General features: G+C 37.8%; 1 protein-coding gene across 49 annotated transcripts in view; it reads left to right on the top strand.

The window, feature by feature from the left end:
- Positions 1 to 2,375: 2,375 nt before the first annotated feature.
- ZMYND8 (zinc finger MYND-type containing 8) overlaps positions 2,376 to 20,828 on the top strand; it is a 62,463-nt gene continuing 44,010 nt past the window's right edge. For 24 of the 49 annotated variants that reach the window (XM_085519603.1, XM_085519586.1, XM_085519593.1 and 21 more), the window contains exon 1: positions 14,515 to 14,590. In XM_085519603.1, the coding sequence (XP_085375729.1) occupies positions 14,577 to 14,590 (14 nt within the window). In that variant the 5' untranslated portion in view covers positions 14,515 to 14,576. Of the gene's footprint in view, positions 2,444 to 3,824; positions 3,966 to 14,514; positions 14,591 to 14,771; positions 14,995 to 15,603; positions 15,688 to 19,302; positions 19,394 to 20,828 lie in introns of those variants that run through there. The other 25 variants (XM_085519610.1, XM_085519596.1, XM_085519607.1 and 22 more) reach the window with 8 other exon arrangements.

Here is a 20,828-nt window from a genome sequence, read left to right as displayed (position 1 = left end):
CTTATCAAGGAGTCTTGACCATAGCTTTCAACAGCTGATAGGAAATTGTGTGACTAAAGTCCCTTCTGCCAAGCAGTCTATGAATGAAACATCACATAGATTCAAAAGCCCTCACACGTACAGGCAGTAGGCATTAAGGGTGAGTGTTAACTGATGAGCTCATGATGAAAAAGTAATAAGATCTCTAGCTGCTTTCAAACATTATCTTCGAATTAATCAGTCTCATGCTCGAAGACGAATTTTCAAGCTTTTATTGCCTTCATCTGAATGACTGTTTAGATTTCAGGCTAAATTCTTCTATATTTGCCAGATAGCATATTAGTTTCACGTACCTCCAGAACAATACTTCCAAAATGTCTTAAAGGTATGGAGTGAAGCTGTCCATACACTCAATTAAATATGTATATTCTTTCCAAATTATTCATATTAATATATTTGTTTATATTTTTACCAAGGAACAAGCAATTGTTCATTGGTAAAATCAAATGCTATTCCTGCCTACACTACTTTTCAAGAGAGATACTCACCAGTACATATTTGCAAGTCAAGGCCTCAGATGTTTCTGGTGCAAAACTCGATCAAATCTCCTTTTAATACTAAAGGAAGCTATACCTTCCTTCATACCTTCATACCATTTATATATGGCCATACACAAAAGCAAACCCTACGAAGAGGTCACATTAGAAACAAGTTGGTATCTACAAATGGATTTTACTTTTGTCACTGCTACAGATTTTTACCTGATGCTGCTCCAACATTGGTAAGATATTTGTACTATAAAAGTGAAGTTCTGAGAAGGAGAAAAAAGGTAACTTTTAAATAGTTGAGATTTCCTATCACACAAAAACAGAATAGATTTTATTTATCTCACCAATAGCATAGGTGACACTGTACTGCACTGTAATAAGGATGACAACGTACTTGGCTGTGGCCTAAAAATTTAAAAAAATAAAAAGGTATCAGACTCTTCAAACAAACAAGATAATAGAATAGGCCAAACTAGACGATTATGCCATCAATAAATGTCTTCCCTCACATGATATATTTCAAAGCAGTACCCAAACTTATTCATCTCTAACAAATGTAAAGGTTCACCTTGTTGCAATTCCTTCAACAGTTGCTACACGGGGTCAGGATTTGAATTAAGTCCTTTTAGCTAAGGATCAAATGACTCATTGCTCTACTAAACAACATTTTATAGTGTTTAGGAGCATCATGAAGTTTTATTTATTTCAAAAGTTATGAGACTGCATTAATTCAGATGAAAAGTTTCCCCTTGCAAGACAGCAAGCACCACCTTTTCAGCTAAGTGTCCATATAAACAAATGGAGTATTCAAACTATCACGGTAGAACTGTAAAACTCACTCATCAGTTTTTACCTGATAAATCAAGCAAGAAAAAAATCAAGTAATTTCTAAGCTATAATGTAGCCAATCTAAAGTAATTAATAGTACAACTCTACGTTATGTTTCTTTAGTGGCAAAACTAGTTCATAAAACTCAACACTTTCACCCAGCTCTACATCCCTGATAATTTTATATGTAACTTCTAATTTCTAACTAATTTCCATTCACTATAACCAGTGAATCTTCTTACACACGTCAACAGCTCTTATAATATTCAGCAGCACTAAGGTATGACAGACAAATAGCCTTATGTTTAAGGCTAATTTTTTCCCTTATAGAAATTCTTATAACTCCATTTACAGCATTATAATGGCTGTTCCTAACTTCAACACACTTATTGGTTTGGTTTTTTTTAATATGGCCTCAAGAATAGGAACAAATTAAAGGTAACCTGAAAAGAAAACTCTGCATTTAACATAGAACTGTGCAAGCTTGAACAGATCAGTTAATAGTGAAAAGTTTTGGTTACACATTTTTTTTTGCTTCAAAAATTCAATGCCTGCAGTACCACAACTTGGATTTGGAAGCCTGTCATTGGCAGCTGAAGCTGAAATCACAGAAAGCATAAAATGCAGTGAAAAGCATTGATTGCTCAGCTTTACTCATTGTGTACCCTCAACACCTCTTTCTAGAATTAGCCCTAGAAGCAGGCCAAGATTAAACAAAATAAGCACCTGCAAATATGTTTTTTTCCCCTCAGAACTCAGTATTACTCTTAGTTCTGAGCCATACGACTGCTAATCTTACTGAACCAATGGGACACGATGAAACTTTTCCATTTACTGAAGTCAGTCAGTCAGTCAGGCTGAGGTGAGACCCCGAACTGTGAGGCTGCAAATACAACCAGCCCAGCGCTCGCCCCTTTCGAGCTCTAACCAATCAAGCTGAGGAACAAAATGATTAACAGCACCAGAAGCAAATCGTGAGGCGGACTGGAAGAGCGGGCTCGAGTGGGGTGGGTGTTTCCCAGGCAGTCGGGGCTGGCTGTGGAGCCCGCCGCTGGGTGCCGTTGTTGGGGCGGGCGGTGCGTGAGGCGGTGAGTGCTGAGGCGGCTTCGTGCGGTGGAGGCCGCGCTTGAGGCGGTTCTGGCCTTGGGAAGCGTGTGGGCCGTCAGGTCTCCTCACGAGTTCGAGAATCAGTAGAACGTTGTTAGTTTTTAATAGGGAAAGTGGGTTTGGAACGTTGCGAGGTCTTAAGAGCGTGTAGATGGGTCAGCTGCTGGAATATGTCAGGAGAAAATGAATCATTTTATTAAAAAAAAAAAAAGGGGGGGAGGGGGGGGTAGGGAATGGTCAGTAGATGTGAGAACCCAAAACCATAGACTTAAACCATGCTTTCATAGCCCAGAATATACTAACATGCTGCATTTTAAAGCATTCATTTTGTTCTGCCTCAGAGCGAGAAAGCTAATTTGAATGCTTTTCTTATGTAGGGTTTTTTTTTTTTAAAGGATCCTTACGTGTAGGGCTTTAAAAGTTCTTCTTAGATTTTACATAGTTTTATTGCATAAATTTCAGCTTTTGTACTCACAGAAGTTCCAAACAAGCAATATTATTTGAATTTTGAAACAAAGTGAAATTAATTCAGGAGCAGGTAACATCAATTGCTTAGTCTCATACATAGAGGCATGTTTTCTTTTGGGAGAAGGTAAGGGTTTTTTTCAAATGTTTTTTCTTTTAATATATTAATCAAGTTTAAAATTTGTAATTAATCCACTAATTACATTATTTTAGCACAATGAATTTTAAGGCAGATCTAGACTCAAGAGCTGTCTGATGACTTCTGAACATAAAGTTTTTTTTACACAAAAAACATACTCCTCTGGTATTTGATGATCGGATCATGTTAAAATAGTGAGGTGATCACTTCTGTCTGTTATAACATTTTCAGCACTCTTGAGATTGATTAAACTCTGACAAATGAGTAAATCCTGTTTCTTAAAGCACTGTACATATGTATGAGAAAGATCAGCAAAACTCCATGTTTCTGTTGCTTACAGTTAGTTTTCTGAGGTATCTTTTACTTAATATTTGCAAACTGAGGTAACTAGGTGGGTCTAAGGACAGTAGATTTATTTTTCTGACTACTAACTTCTCTGCTTGGTTTATAGTTCTGTGTTTTTGTTATTTAAGCTCTGAGTCCTGGGTTTAATGACCCAAGTTCTCTTTACCTCATTGATTTCACTTCTCATGTATTATATGTGGGCACATACAACCTAAACCACACGTGGTCGTTTTAGTTGTCCTATCCTTTAAAATAATGAGCTTAGCAAATATAGGTATTCTTAATGGAAAAAAGAAAAAAAAAACATCTAAGTGAAAAAACAAACAAAAAACAGCCTTCTTCTAAGGAATTTATTTTTGTTAATTTGTTATTCTAGTACCTAGAAAGCAAAGTGAAATCGGCATCTTTTGCAGAACTGTAGAAATCAACCTGGAACCTGCTTACCTTCTTGGAAGTAACTGAGAATGACTCCTTTATTTTATGCTTCAGTTCAACAAGACGAATTAATTCAGAGTTTGAGTAAATCCAGTGAAGAAAAAACTCATTGTCATGGGGTAAGTAAATCCAGTTTAAAAATCATGATCATTTATTAGAAGTCATATCTGTTTACCTTTGGGAGACTGAGGGCCTGAAAGCTTGCAGGGCTTTTAACAGAACCAAAACCATGTGTTACTTGCTATTAAGACCTAAATAGAAATTTTGGAAGCAGAATCTGTCATGTGTCTAAGATAAGCACCATCCAACTTGGCTTATAAATCTTTGTTAAAAGATTTGTTAGGTTGATTGTTTCTAAAACAATTTGGGCATTATTTCCAAGTAAGCCTTTGTCCAGTCTTTATGCAATTTGATTTTTACGCATACAGAATGTATGTCTATATTCTCTCGTACTAATAGCATTGCAAAGCTAGCATAGCTTACTTGTTTACAGAGCTGACCTTAAAACTAAAACCTTCTTTTGTTCCATATCCATTAACTTCTGATACCTGATGTTATCTAAGTCTGTTAGTTTGGCTTGAATGTAGCATATGGTTTAAATAAGGAGTGAAGAGTCTTGTGTTTTTTTACAGCTTTTTCCATGCAAATTGTGGTTCATAAGGAAGCATGAAAACAGAATTTCAGTATGCTTTGAGATGTTTATGCTCAAAAGGGAGAGAGAATACACACGCTTCTTTTGAACCTTTTCCCTTCTTTTATATTCCAAATAGTGTTACTCAGGCTTGAGAGACCTAAATTTACCTTGTCATCTATAAGGAGAAAGTATTTTATTCTCCCTCTCATGTCTTTAGTGTTTATTAAATAGACAGAGCAAAAAGGTACTGAGGATTGCAGAATAGTAATGGTAATACAAGAAAACAGACAAAACTAAATATGAGACTGCTGGTTGGAAAACCACTTTTGGTTCTCTGTAATGTTTCTGTCAACATAACATTTCTATTAATTGTTACCATTCACTACTTAACTCAATAGACACAAGAAGGCCTTAGATACATTAATAATTTTTAATTTGCCTAGAACAGATTTTATTGTCCTTGAAAGACTGTAATTTCCATGCATTATAAAAACAGATGAATGTTCTGGGTGAAACTGTGGCATCACCAGAGATAATAGGACCTGGATTTCACCCTAGGGTTTTATGTAATAAGCTATTAAACTGACATTTCAATAGATGACCCTACAATGCAATGACTAATATTTCATTAATACATTGATAAGTAGTCTGCCAAAGAAAAACTGATGACTAGAAATAATTGAAATTTAAATTAACCCCCCCTCTTTTTTTTAGTCTGATATATAAATATATATTGTCTGGTTGGACAAGCACTCTTATTTTTTCTAGATTTCTAAAGATTGTTCTCACTAAGTAGATATTTATAAATATGTGTTTTCTTGGAAATCTGCTGAGCTCATGTCTATAAAGTAGTGTGTCAACATATTACATTAGTATTGCTTAGATGTGGAATGACCCAGCAGCAAGTATCCTAAATTGGTACAAAGAAAAAGATTTATTCCACTGTTGATCTGTTTTACTTCTGAAGTGCAATAAACTACAAAGTTTTGAAGTAAACTTAGAGATTCAGAGTATTAAATTAAAACCCTGAATTAGGGAGTAGAAACTATATGGAATTAATGTTCCTGTAAATAAAGTTTGTGTAACCCAAACTACAAAACAAAAGGGAAAGAAAAAAAGCCACTTTATGTTATTTACTTTTGTCCAAAACCAAATCTCTTGCCACTGTCACTGTGTCAGAGATCAAAACTGAACAGTACAATCTTAACTTTCTTATTTAAGTTCTGTTGCTTTATTTTTTCCCTGTAAAAATTTGGCTTATCCCAGCTTAATCTGTACAACAGCCAGGGAGATAATAACGCTGGGAAGAAATATTTCTAATGAGATCAAAGAGGCATCAATATATATTTGTTTACATAGGACTGGATATCTAACTGTAGCTTACATGGCAAAAACATGTATGGAATAAGACTTAGCAGTGGGTTCGAACACTTGATGTGGCCAGTGGAAGAGTGTGTCCTGGAATAATGAGAGGTGTGTAAGTTCTTGTCTTCCATCACAGTACAGGACAGATTGTTCCATGCTTCTGTCACTAAGAAACAACTGAACATAGCTACCAGGTTTGTTCTGGAGGCTCAGAGTGGCAGCAGCTGATGGAAGAATCAGGCAAGTCAGTGTAGGATGAGTCTGCCTTGGTCTTGGTTTTGTTACCACAATGGGTTTTAACATGCTCTACCTCTCCTCATGCTGCTGCAGAACAATCAGCAGCTCTGTTGCATGAGGAAATGTTACCCTCAGACTTTCTGTGATTATCAGGAAAACCAGTGAAGCATTTTTGCCAAAATCTTGAAATGAATATTGAGTACTATTACAAAAAATATTTTGAATAGCATTTTCTAGATTTGTGATTATTTGAACATACCTTTTTTTTTTTCCTTTCTTTTTTCATTCCAGTGGAACAAATGAACACTAGGGGATGCTGCATTTCTACCAAACTTAGAAACCAATGTAGGAAAAAAATGCCAAATATCTGAAATTTTATCATTTCCTTTGATGTGAAAGGTGAGGGGAAATAATTTTGGTCAATTGATATAGTAGCAGTATTTTATTGCTACATATCAAGTAGGTAGAAATAGATTATTTTTTAATCATTTACTGAAAGTTTGAGGAAGATGCCATTTTTATTTATGTATAAGGAAGTTTATTTTAAAGTATTTTTCTTACAGAAATATCTAGACCAGCTTTGGGATCCAGTTTCAATAGGTTACATGCAAAAGTAGGTGAAGGATATAGTGTGTCTGAACTGTTCAAAACTACAGAGATATGGAGTCCAGAACTCTTTATTTTAGAAACTGTCCTTAGCCAACAAATACAGCACAGCATACAGGTTTGAGATGTAAGTTATTTCAGGACAAAGGCGCCTGATTGTTTTGTACAAGGATTTGTGCAAAAAGATGAGAACTGAGGAGTTGGTCTTTATGATCTTCATTGGCACCTTCCAAATTGGGTATTCTGTGATCTTAGGCCAAGTACTGGAAAGCATTTTACTTACAGGAACACAAAGAACTGAGTGCACACAGAGCTGGAGATGAATGGCAGGTGCTGCGTGGGGGGATTTTTAGCACTGAGAAGTCAAAGCACAGAAAGTCCAAATGTGTCAAATATTTGTATGTAATCTTCTTTTTATAGCAATGTCTTTGGGGAAGAAAGAGGGCAGTACAGACAATGTGATTTAACTGCCCTTAGCCATTGAAAGGGGCGCTCTCTTTCCCTCCCTCCCCCTGCTGTTTGTTGCTGCAGTTTCTGCAGCAAGGAAGTAGACCTGTCTCACTGAAGGTCTACGTAAATAATGAATCTACTGCAATGGAAGGACTGGGAATATGTGTCTGGGAATGGGGTTGGGAATTACAGAACCCTTTCAATAGCACTAAGCTCCTATAAATTCAATGATCCTGTTTAATTTCATTCTAAGGCATTACTTGAGATCTGAGCCCGAGGCATGTAGACCAATAATATCTATGGTTTGATACATTTGTAGTTTAGAAAACATATTGTTCTTTGTAAATTAGTTTTTTTCCTTCTAGGTAAGGCTTACAAGTATGAAACTACCAGAGTGGTCAAGGAATGGATAATGTAATCCTTTAGATTGCTTTGGTGGGCTATTTTCAAGCATTTCTTTTGTCAGTCTTGTGATCATGTGATTTGATTTGTACCTTAGACTTTAAATTGTGGGTACAGGTTTTCCTTTGGTATTTTAAATGTTTTCCTACCATCACTCAAAGAAGAACACAAATGCAATGAAAATTAGAATTTAATGATAACAGCTAGCAATCTTTTTTTCCTAGGTAATGTTCTTCTGTTATGTTAAAGTGTTTCCACTATGCAAATGTCCAGTACTGGTTGTTTTCCCTAAACACTCTTGTTACCCTTGAAAGAAAGATCAGAATGCACAGAAGACATTAAAAACCTGTCAGATACAAGACTGCAATCTGAGGTGCTTTTAAAAGAAGTACAGCTGAGATGGAGAGGGCAGTAAAACAAGGGGCACAGTGCTAATTTTGCCCTCCTGTGAATGGATGTTGTATAATGTTACTTAAGAACATTCTTAGAATTCTTTTTCTTCTTCTGCAGTGTTTTGGTATTTCCTGGATGAGCAGTGACACTGAAATGCAGAGTATCATCACATCTTGTTGTAAAGTTTGTATGTTATATTCCAGCAAGTCTTTAAAAGCCAGGATTAAGCACAACTGTTATACAAAAAGTCAGAGTGCTGCTTCACAAAGGGGCAAACTGACATTTTACTTGAGTTCTTCTTGGACCTGTGGGAATTTACTCATAGAAATACATTTATTCCCTATATACTTTTGTTTGGTTGCATACAATCTCTCTTTGGAATTCCTGAAACTCTGACATTTTCCACGCGTAATATAAGGATATTGTGGCTTTATAGTAATGGAATGTAACAAAGTTCATTTAATAAATAAATTGCAGAGCAGTCTTGCAGAGTTTTCCTAATTTATGAGGGCTGCTCCAAAAGTAATGCCTCCTACTTTATGCTGTTGGTGATATGGCAGTAGATTGCCACCAATATACGTTTTGCTGCTGTGTGACAGATGGCAGTAGAGAGACAGTCTGACAAAATGGCATCTGGCATGGATTGTTGAAAAAATGGCACTCATTGACATTCATCGAGATGCTTGCTGGACATTCATGGAGACCAGTCAGTGACTGTGAGCAATGAGATGGTGGGTGGAGCATTTCAGCAGTGGTGACAACAATGTGAAAGGCAAGCCATGCAGTGCAGCTTTTTGTGAGCACAGCGTGTAGGCTCTTGGTCATGGCTGGTGAAAATGCACAACTAATTGTAGTGACTGTGTTGGAAAAGAACATTTTGTAGCTTAGAGTTTATCAAATAGCATTATTGTGCTTTTTGTAGCTGGTGTAGTTTCCATAGGAATAAATGGAAGCATTACTTCCAAAGCGACCTATGTACATACTTGTATCCCCTTGAGTTGTTGACAAGGTGGTTAAATGCAGCATGATTTCTTCTGCTCTTTCAGCAGTATGTTATTTGATGTGGATATAGATCTCCCTACAGTGAGCCTCCCTTTTTGAAACAATTTTACAGTGGCGCGGTTTCAGTCAAGTCCTCATTCCTGTCACCTCATAAGGAGGACTTAGTGAACATTGCAAGTCCAACAGTGCATGAAAAATAATAGTTTGTAAAGGTGCCACAATGAAATCAACTATTTATGGAGATGTTAGATACAGTGAGTGAAACGCCTGCTGATCGTGGCTAAGGCTTTTACGTGGCTTCACAGACAATGCCACAACTGTAAAATGTGCTTCTTCTCTACAGAGATGTGGTTGTATTTCAGAGGTGTTTTTTTCCTTCATGCCCTTTCACAAGGCTAGGGAGATGAGGACAGATCTGTAGTGTCATTTAGGTATGAACAGAACATTGTTAATGAGGCAAATCCTGTAAAAATTTCAATCCAGTGCTTGAGCATGTAGTTCCACAAAATTATCTTCGAGTTATAGTGATCTCTTAGATTATTGTGGGCTGCCCTCTCCTGCCCTGTTAGCCATGCCACTACAAGTGTTGCTGCAGCAACAGTGTTGTGAACTCTTGTGGCTGGGTGCTTTTCCTGGGTTAAAGTTAGCATTCAGACCACTGTTCCTGTTCTCTGTGGAACTCTACAGACAGGTCTGCAAGAAGTGTGGTTGAGCTGACTGCTAATGGCTGGAAGAAATGGCAAATGCTGGTGAAACTATGGGTTAAACCTTTGTGAAAGTGATTGTATTGCACATTCGTGGTGGAAAAAGAAACCAAAGTAATGGAACTACAATTTAGCATTATCTAGACCCTGTACTAAATATTCCCTAACAGTTGTGACTTTATCTTGTGTGGAAGGATGTGATGTCAGACTAAATGCTGTGTGCGGGATGTCTGGCACTTAAGCAATAGAATTCCATGGTGAAACACAAACTTCTTTCAGAATTTTGTACCTAGTTCTTTTTACATCTCCATACTCATAGACCTGCCATGTGCAGTAAGTGCATTGGACTCATTACCATGTAAGAGCAGAGTAGGCATGGTAAGTCTGCTTGCTACTCAGCTGCCATTCAGTTGCATGGTGAATATGCTTTAGGTCTGATATACAGTGTATCTGCATGTGTCCCACAGCTGCTTTCCTGCTAACTGGAGAAAGTATGCAGCTTCAGATCAAATAGAAAATAAATGATATCTGTTAGGATTTCCTACAGAACACTTAATTTGAATATATGGCGACAAGAATCCTGTTTTATACAGGATATCCAACAGCCGTGCTTCCAGCTGTGAAGTCTTTGAGACTGTTTCAAACTCTAGGGGTGAAAGAGATGAAATATATGGGCTTATGCCTTAAGATAACATGGGCTGTAGCATCTCTTTTGAAAAGCTACAGCTGCTCTAAAGCAAAGGGCTCAAGGGTGCTCAAGGTGGATTTTTTTTTTTTTTTTTTTTTTTTAAGATATTTTTGGCAGATAATTAAACACGAATAGAGATTTCCTTTGCAAGGAAATGTACTTAAGGCAGTTTCACAGCATACTAAAAAAGGCTGTCAAGAGGAACTTTCATAATGCATCAGATACTCAGTGTGCACTGGAAACAAAATCAGATTTTTATCTATAGACGGTAAGTGATCAGTGTGATCCAGAACCAGGAACCTAAAATGAAAGTGTACGAATGTATTGTTCTTCAGGATAAGTACATGCATCTGGCCACAAAGCCCTTTCAGCTTGCAGACATGGCAGCTACCTGGTTGGCAGAAATGCATTGTCCATTGTGCTGATATTTCACAGAATTACCGGCCTTGTCAGGCAGGTTAGGAAATGTAGCATCAAACATGTTTCTAAAAATTCAGGAAACATCTTCCTAGATATTTATTGTTGGGTTCTGTCAGATGGAGCTCTTGTCCTTCCGTCTTTAAGAAGTTACTGATACTTTGGTAGATTTAAAGTAAAGGTGAGTAGATAAGAAAAACAAACAGACAAACAAAAAAGCCAACACAAAACCCCCACATCTTTCAAGGAAAGATACTGAATTACAGTCTTACTTGTTCCTAATCTTGAAATTAGCATTTGCAATCAAGAACTTGGAAATGCAGGACCAAGCTATGAGACCTTAAATGCAACTTCTATCACCTGTGTTTTGCTTATCCTTGGAGAATATATTTCCTATTTTCTTCTGTGTGTCTGCTCCAAACATTATTTTTAAAGCTCCATCTTCTACTGCTCTCTCTATATAAATTTATTTAGATTTGAAGGCTTCCCAATGTATATTGAATTTTATAATTCAGTACAGCACTGTTTTCTGCTTGTCTTTCTTGGCAGTGGTACTTCCTGGAGAGAATATTCTACACAGTGGGCACAGTTCTATGTAAAGAACCTCTTAATAATAGTAGGTTGCACTTGTAACATTGTTGTCTTTTAATTTCCTTTTGAAATCTCTGTTGTTCCTGTCTTTTTCTTTTTTCCCTTCTATTTTCTATTTTGCCTTTTTTTTTTCTTTCCTGCATCACAGTCCTATTTCCCCTTAACATCTTTAATGCTCTGAAAAGGACAAATACTAGCTAATCTAATCTCTCCGCCCTCTCTTCTGCTTTACAAAGCTTCTAGCTTCCCCTGTCTCTATCCTTTGTTTTCCTTTCCTTCCCATCCCCCTCCAAAAAAATTGACCACTCCTCTGTAAAAGAACTGATCAAGGTGCAGCAGGGCATGGCTTCATTGTGATTTGACAGGATCTTCTGAGTTCTCAAGATGTACCTACGTGGTAATTACTGGGCCTGTATATATATCTGGTTATAGAAGGATATGGATGGATGAGAGAGCAAGATACTTGAAGCTTTCCCTTTTAAATTCTGACAGCATTATGATGGCTGTGTTAGCAGTGTGCCTGATACACTTTAGACATTGTTATCCATGTTCTCTCTAACGACTGAAGAATTGTAGATTTTGCTTTTGGGCCACCATTTTCCCGAATCAAAGAGAAAAGGACTCTAGGCCTCCTCTAAAGCTGCTTCTGCTTCCGTCTGCCACATTTACTCTGATCGGTCAGAGCGTGTCACTTTGGCAGTGTTCCCAGTCACCATCAGCGCTACTGCATTCCCGGATCATGTCTTGGGGAGCACAAAGCTTTGATGAGATCAGTGTGTTTAGTTTTATTTCCTTGCTGTACTTCACTGGCATTACTATTATTTTAGTAGATAGAATAATATTGGAATAGAGCAGTTTCTTAATAAGCATAAATATAAATGTCTGATAATCCTTTCTTAGAGTTACTGCATGGCTCAGAATGTATTTATGTATTGGCAGTTGGTGTCTCTGAGTGGTAATAGAGCTTTAAGTATGCATTCAAAATGAAACCAATCTGGAGTGGTCTGAACTGTTAAAACTGATGTAAGCGTTCACTTGAATATCATGCATTTCCAGTGCGTTCTTGCTGCTGCAGTGGGCTGTACGATTCCCTTTATAGCAACACTGTCATTTCTGCTACATTCCTAAAACAGAACCAAGTGCCAGCGTAATCCATGAGCCTTCCTGCTCCTTGCCCTGAAAAATGCTGCCAAAGCTAAAAAGGGAAAATGCTTCCAGCAGGGACTCCAGAATTACTTACGAGATGAGAATTTAAACTGTGGGCTGTTAATCCTCTATTGCAACCTAAAGCACGGGAACGCAAAGAATGTAAGCACGGTGATAGGATGGTGGTTTTCCTTTGACAGTGATATCTCAAGGAATAATCTGAATTCAATACGGAGTAACGCAGAGTAGTGGTATTAATCTTACTGAGTAGCTTAGTTATGAGTCACGTCAGCTCTCAAGCGCAGAGATTTGGGTTGTAATGCACTTGCACCATGAGAGAAGCTGGTTGAGGCTGGGGTCGGGGGGGGGGGAAGGTGGAAGTTACCTTTATTCATGGTGATTGTTTCTGGGGTAATTAGCACTGGGGTTCAGTTAATGAAGCACATGTTCTGTTTGCAGATAGACTTGATTGATGGCAGAGGGTTTTCTGTAGTTTTGGACAATCCTGAATCTTGTGTTGGAAGAACCTTTATTTTGCTTTGGCTGTTTTAGCTCAGGATTTGATCATTACTGTTTTGATACTGAATTTGTTCCTCTGCTACCCCCTTAGTTTTTGTTTCTGCAGAAGTAACCCTCTGACAATACATAATATGCTTCAGAATCACCTTCTCATCTATGATTTCCTTTGTAATTTGTCGATGGCAACAGAATGTTAAAGCCTGGCTGCCCGGTGCAGGCAGGCAATCCTGAACAAAAACACGAAGCCTTGCTGCAGCGTTTCTAAAGGGATGACCTTTGAAATCCTAATCTGCATTTGACACTTCCTTCCTCGCCGGCAAAGTGATAAATCCTCCCACTTTTGCTGTACTGGGAAAGAGAGTCAAAGTGCAGAATTTTAGGGAAAGGACTTAAAGCAGTTTTGGATACAATGTTTGGACATTGGCTACGTGGGCCATTTACATGTTCATTTCCCATTTTGTTTCGCTCAAAACAAAAAGCCCAGCAAAAAAAAACCCAAATCCAGCAGGCTGCGTTAACTCATTTGTGTGAAAGCGGACCGATCATTTGCCACGTGGAGCTTCTGCCGCTTTTCAGGGCCTGCCTCGCGCCTTAAAAAGCACCAAGTGCGACAGGGTTAACGGCCAGGAAGCGGCGGCTGCGGCCGGTAGCACAGCAGCCAGCGGCAGGGCAGCCCTGCAGGCCGCGGGGTGGGGGCAGGGGGGGGCCCGGCTGTGGGTGTACATCGCTGCCATCCCCGTCCTTTGGGTCGTTGTCTGCAGCGTTTTTATAGTTAGGGAAGAAGTGCACTGAGTGCCAGCAGCCCTCTTTGATGAAGTAATTTCAGTCGTGGATTACTTGCTGCAGAAATCAGCCATCAGGCTTTTTCCTATATAGGTTTTGGCTCATGTTGTCTTAAAAAAACCAAACAAATAAGTCCTACTGTCAGTGTATGGTTGCTGTGGCCGGTGTTGGTGTATTTACATTTTGGAATTGGAGGATTCCGTCTGAATTTCCAGGTGTGTTTTTTTTCTATCCGTCCTCCTGTGCATGTGCACTTTGTTTATGTTGTTCCCTTTCTGTAGCCTTGCTTTCACTGTGTGAAACACGGTGGAAAACACCAGAAAGATGAAGTTAGCTTTTTGTTTGTAAAGAATCGTTTTTGTGACCTGGGTGAACTGTCCTACTTCAGGTTTAAAATAGCCAAATGCCTTCAGCAGGGACACACTGAGACACGTTTGCTCAGTCAGGCGGTTTGTGCTCGCTCTCCTCTGCTTGGAAATCTACGTATTTCACACGGGAAGTCGGCTTTTGGGAGTTCTTTTCGAGTTTTTTTGCCGAAACGGGCCTAGCTTAGCCTGTCTTCTCTGTGCACAGGATGGCTCCTGCTTGCCAGAGCTGCACAAAGATAATCGCTCAGGAAGTGTTTCAGCCAATCCCCTGAAGCTTTACATTCAGATTTACCAAAGTAGCCAATCCTGGATTAGCTTTTATTAGGAAGACAGATCATCAAGCTGAAGTGCCAAGCCCTTTCTGTCTGAGTACTGAGAGCCTGTCCTCCATGTTTTATAAGTATTGACATAACACTGTGTTAACAATGCATCCACAGAGGTAAGCCTTACTTTTTACATTTTTTTTTCTCTAAGACCTATGAGTTGTGGGTTGAGAGTGTGATTCTCTGTGATTTGTTGTGCAAAACTCACACCACAGCACTTTATTAAGTTGAAACTGTTTAAATTTGCTTTCTTGGGTCACATGGTTAGTAGCCATTAGCCACAGCTTTATTTTGCAGACTGGCAAAACCTTGGCATACCTACTTCTTCACAGGAGGATGGTGTTTTTAGAATTTAACAAGATCCTGGTATTCCAAAGAAGCTTTCTGTCTCTGAGCAGTTTGCCAGCACTATTGTCTGTTGTGTCACATGCCTGCTGAAGAGAAAATGGAAGCTAGGGAGCAGATGCATTTAACTGCCCTACAGGGAGTCAAGCAGGGATAATGGCAGACAGAAGAACAGGCAAGTTTACCTTTCTAAACAGTGAATGGAATAGCTAAGATAAGTTATCTCTGAAAAAATATGGGATTTAAAAAAACCTAGACATCAGCAAAAACTGCTAATGGCTGATTGTAGATATTGGGCCTAGGTGGTGGTGTGCTGTTGCATCATGTTTTTTATGCAGCTTATCTTAGCTTAAAATGATTATTGAACTCTTTTTCTTGCAGGGATAATTAATACAATGTGTTTCTCTTTCCGAGGGACACTGTATGGTTAATATTTTGTTCCTTTAAAAGGGAGTTTTTATGCTGCAGATTTTGGAAATGGGTTGCTGCTCAATAAAATGCAGCAGTACATCAGTTTGCAAATCTGATTCTTTATGGAAAATGTTTTTTAACTGTTAGCTTTCTTCTTTTACATATTTTGAGTAAACTAATGTACCTTTTATCTGTGCCTTTTTGTTTTACACTGTATCAGCCACAGTTCTGTGTTGTGGAGTCCAGAGGATATAAAATCATCTGTGGTTCATGACAGTAGTACATGTTGTTCGTTCTTGTTTTTTGTCTTTTTTTTTTTTTCTTTCTTTTTTTTTTTTTAACTTTTGGTTTAATGCTACGTAATTATTTCAAGAAATTCCTTTTTGATCAATTCCCAAATCTGCCAGCCTGTTGTATCTTCTTAACTGGAAAAATGAGATGGGTGCTTGAACAGTTGGTAAGTAAGCAGCATGCTACTCTAAACATTTTAAATAGTTTTCCAAACATTTTGTTTTTACTGGGTCAGTTAGTGCAGTAGATGAAGTGATTTTAGAGGTTAGCCATGTAAAAAATCCGGTTTGTTTAGCGTCCATTTTAAGGGGCTGATACGTGTAAACTGTTCCAATTTGAATGCACTGCTTTTTTTTCTTTGTTTTTTTTTAGATAATTTGCTTCTAAAGTTTGAAACTTCTTGTTTTCCTCAGAGCAGTGAAAAATATTCGTGCTGTTTGTTCGTAGATCCTTAATTGCCACACTCATAAGGGTAAAGCGCAGTTTGGTTGTTAGGTTTGTGAGGTGTGATGAGAGTGCGAGTACTCAGCTGTGAAGAGACCGTACAAAGTAAAGTAAATAATACTTAATGAGCATATGTTTTTGAAAGTATACAAAGTATAATATCACATAAACTTGCTCAAATTGTGACTGATTAAGAGCATTTTGTGCTCTTTATTAAGATTTCGATTGTAACCTTTGCCTGCTTGCTTAACAAGCTGTTTTTCAGTGATCACCAATATCATTACAAAAGCTGTGGAAAGATGCTCTTTTGAGCTTCAGTATCATTTTCATCCTCCTTTTAGCAGTTCACACACTTTGATTTTAGGAAGCTTTGAGCTCAGGCAGCTTTAAAAATGGCAGTGCCTGGGTACACTTGCATGTTAAATTCTGTAGACTGTTGCCAAGATAGCATTCTGTAACATAGCCATTTTCTTGTGGTTACTTGTTTCTCTATGTATCTTATTCCAAGTACCAAGCTTTGCTTAACCCCCCTGCCTACCCTTCCTTCACCCCCCCTTACCCTCCCCCCCCCCCCCCAAAAAAAAAAATTACAATGTAAGTGTGTGTAGCTCAGTTTGCAGTGTTAAACACTGCTGTGTTGTATCACTGACTTTCATGTTATAGCAGTTTTGTGTGCAACTTGAATGTATTTTTCAGCATACGCAAAGGTGCTAACGCAGCTAAGATGTTACTCTGGTTTTTTTTTGTTCTGATTGCTAAAAACAGAAATTATGTTGGGACGTAATTTTCCTAACAGTAGGTTATACACGTTAGCAGTTTACTTTCAGTCTCAGGAATTGCACAACATAATATTTGTTTAATATGAGGAAGCAGGAGTAAGTGATCTGCAATCAAAAAGCTTGTATTAAAATGGCTCCCACAGGTTTTGTTAAACTAGAATCTGTTTCAAATCTGCACCTCCAGACACATTGCTGACAGTGAGGCATATTTGTATAAGCTGCCCTTGTGCGTGGAATGAAACATAGCGTCGTGAGTCTGCTGAAGTTCCCTATTTTTAATCACTCGAATATAATTCTTATATAGTTCACAAAAAAATAAATGTCTGCATTGCAGCAAGATGTCTGAGGCAAGGTAGAGACAGCAGTGTTGTTTTACAGATCAGCCCAATCACGCTGCTCCATGGAGTGCTCGAGCCAATAGAAGCAGAGGGTAGGTTAAAGATTGACAATTGCAGTGGCAAGGCTGAGAAAGGCCTTCTGGAAATTTCTACCATCTTTGTTCCATCTAAGTAAAGCAATTTCAGCCAAGCTGAAGAATTTCATGTATTTTTGGTGCTTTGTCAAGGTATGATGTTATCACTCACTTTCATAGATTGCATAATAAGAAGCACTCTGCAGTTTCTCTGCTGTTCAGGACAGATGGAATATGGGGTTTTGTTAAAGTGGTCGTCACAGGCTGTGTGGGGGGAAAGCACGTATTCTTTCCACCCAAGATTTTACAGGACTGGATCTTGTTAGTATCACAATTAGAACGTACATGAAGCAATTAATCTGAGTTTTATTCAGCTTGCACTAAACGCTCACTGTTCTAATGTAACTAGCAGTTAATCTTATAATCTCACTTTAAATTTTTAGGCTACTAACGAGTACTTTGAATTACCCAGTACGAACACGATTAGCCATTATTGTTTTGTGCCAACATCCTGTTACTTTTATAATTAGCTGGACAAAGAATGCAGTGGAAGAAAAACAAAGGAGTGATCTGGACTATAAACTATGATGAAAACAGTAGCTTTTTAAAAGCTCCATGCTTCTTTCATTCTTCACAGGCAAACTGTTTTGGTTGGAAGCTAAATAGCGCTAGGGAAAAATGAATGATTTCTTTAAACAAATGACACTGCTTAACATAGTGAGAATGAAAAAAAGAGCAGAATATAAACCACTCTGAATGTGATGTTTTCCCCTCTCTCTTCAGGCAAAAGTTTTGAAATGTAGGGGAAAGCCTACAATTATATTAAGGGAGCATGTACTGAAGGAGACTTCAAGCTCAAAAATCACAAACAGGCCAACTGAATTAGAAATGTAGCTCCTGATTATCAGTGTTCACGAACTTCAATTGGCTGTACTTCCTGACCCGTCTTCCATTTTGTGATATCACTTCTGCTTTATTGTTGCTCTTTCTTTTATTTTTCTTTTTGCTTTGTTTCCAAGTGTATTGCTTGTGTGCATCCAATAGCTGAAAACTGATGGGTGGTAATCAATTTTCCATAGTAATGGTGCCAGTTCAGCGCTACTGGTTTAAGGGTTATAAATCTTAGTAGAAGTTTCTCTTCTTTGTCTGGAATTCAGGAGATTGACTTGAATCACCTAAATATTGTGGAAGTTAAACATAACATTTTCCCATGAATTTATGGATCCCTTTATAGTGAATTTGACTGCAAGGGGTCTGCAAACCACAAACTGAAAGCCATTGTAGTAGGCCATCTAGTTTGACCTTTGAAATTGTGTTTAGAAAGTATTTTCTGATGTATTTTTCAACAGATGTCTTGTATTCATGGGTTAATGTCTAACTTAGAAATGGCTGCACAGAAACTGAATTTTGTTTATTTGATGCTTATTTGTCATTTTCAGGTTAACCCTTTGGGCTCTGTGGCATCTGTGATTTGTACTGAGAGCTGAAAATTATGTTGTAGCATGTTAGCATTCTTAATATAGCCAGTATAAATATTTATTTTCAAATATAGGATTGTTCTTGAATTATGCCTGTAGCTTCTGAAATCTGTAGCTGTTCTTGTTGCCATGCCTGGGCCTCAGCTCAGCTATAGTGCTTGTGGTCTTCTGAGGACTGCAGGACACCGAGGGTCTCCCTCCCACTCCTGATTTTCTGTTTTGTGGCGCAGTTTTGGATATACACCAAACAACAGTAAGGTTTTGAGAAGATTGTAAATGTTATGAAATATCGATGTTTTGGCTTGGCACAGTCGCAGAGGTAACTAGCTTAAACTGCTGCGTGTAGATAGCTGAGAACACATTTTGTGTATTTTAATTGCACACTAGAAATGTAGCATTTTGCAGGAGATTCTGCAGGAGGATACATAAAATATGAGAGGCTCAAATTGGAGAGCGAATCTAAAATGGAGTGATTTCCTTAGTAACCTGTGACTTCACAGAACCCCGTCTTGTGCCTTTTTAGTTAAACATTTGGATGTCAGGTGTCCTTCTGTCATACTTCACCATTTCTGATCTTTAGATGCCTGCTTCAAATATAGCGCTGCTGTTTAAACAAGAGATACTGTTATTACTGTTTATTGAATAAACTGCTACCATTTTAACTACAGTACAGGAATGAGGCAGTGCAGTGCTGTCAGACGCCATTTTAAGAATCCTGCATAAATAGCATAGCTACCGATGAGTAAGAGACTGTTATAGGTGAGTGCTTATACAAAGCTGCTATTTATTCAGCAATGGCATGCAAATATTTTTTCTCAAATTTTTATTGAATGCAGTTTTTTGAAGTCATTATTTAGGTATGCTGCTCACAGATGTGATATGGGAGAGACAGGAATTACCTTAAGGATGAAATTCAGTTTTAGTGCTTACAGTCTTAAATTAGTGTGATCTTTTTTGTTGTTGGTGGTGGTTTTCTATTAATTAAAAGGGAAAATGAATTCCATAAGTATATAATTCTTGAATTAATGTGCTTATTCCCTAATGTAGATCCCGACTGTGTTTGTGGGCATTGGCTGTTCTGAGTGGTTTTCCATATCTGTCAGTTTTTCTTGGTTAAATGTCAAGGTGCAGTAGTTCATCTGCAACTTTTAATTGCTCTCGGTAGTTTATATAGATTAGAGCAGCTTGAAGAATTTTTGTATCTGTACTTCTATTTTCCAAATAAATATCCTGCTAAAGGAATAGTTTTCCTAAACAGAAAAGTCAGTATTTTATTTGCTTGTCTGAAATTTGAAAAGCTGGGTTTTATTTAGATTTGGGAAAAAAACCAAACACAAAACCTCTTCAGGTTAATATGGAATATTTAAAGATTGTGCAGCTGAGTTCTTTTGTGTGTTTACTGAATTATCACTAAATCCTGTGTATTTGCAACCTTTTTTTTTTTTTTTTCTTTCTGTCCTCAGCTATCCCCGAAGGAATAACCTCCACCCCTTCCTCCCTCTCAGATATGTTAACATAATTTGCATGAAACAAATTAGTTTAACATTTTAGGAGGCTTTTTTAAAGTAAGTTCTGTCAATACAAGTGGGGAAGCTTTAAATGATTAATTGCTGTTCTGGTCAATTGACAGTGAAACTGGCAAAGCTTAAATTTCAATTGTGTTCTTAAAATATGCTACTCTGTGTTCATTCCGTGTTCACTCATTTCAATAAGAAGCAAGAGTAGCTTCCAGAAGAATACAAGGTATTTCTTGTATTCACCTAGTTACTTAATTGCATACATACAAGTAGCATTTCTGATCTGCAAGGTAAGGGTGTCACATCCCTAATACACGTACGTGATAGCAACACATGCTGTCTGAAAGAACAGCTCTAAGCCCTGCTAAAATAAAATCTCTTCAAAAGGTAACTGTAGGGTGGTCTGCTTGATCCCACGGTTCTTGTTTATGTAGAAATAAATGTTTTTTTATACTTATTTTGATGCTGCTTTTAATTTTCGTTTTATCTTTATTATGGGTAATAAAAGACCTATTTTATGAGTTACTGCATTTGAACTCTTGTCTGATGAAGTTTTGGTGTTTGAAAGTACTGCTTACAGCATTATCAGCATAGTTCTGATGTCGATGGCAGGTGCAAAGGTGAAGAGATCTGTCAGCTTCAGAAAAGTTACCGTAAGCTTACTGTGTATTCTTAGC

The sequence above is a fragment of the Coturnix japonica genome, chromosome 19, assembly GCF_054131305.1.
Source record: "Coturnix japonica strain WE chromosome 19, WE-NBRP24, whole genome shotgun sequence".
In the NCBI taxonomy this organism is placed as follows: Eukaryota; Metazoa; Chordata; class Aves; order Galliformes; family Phasianidae; genus Coturnix; species Coturnix japonica.
Note: the sequence above shows the minus strand (reverse complement) of the source record. Positions and strands in the feature narration are given on the sequence as shown.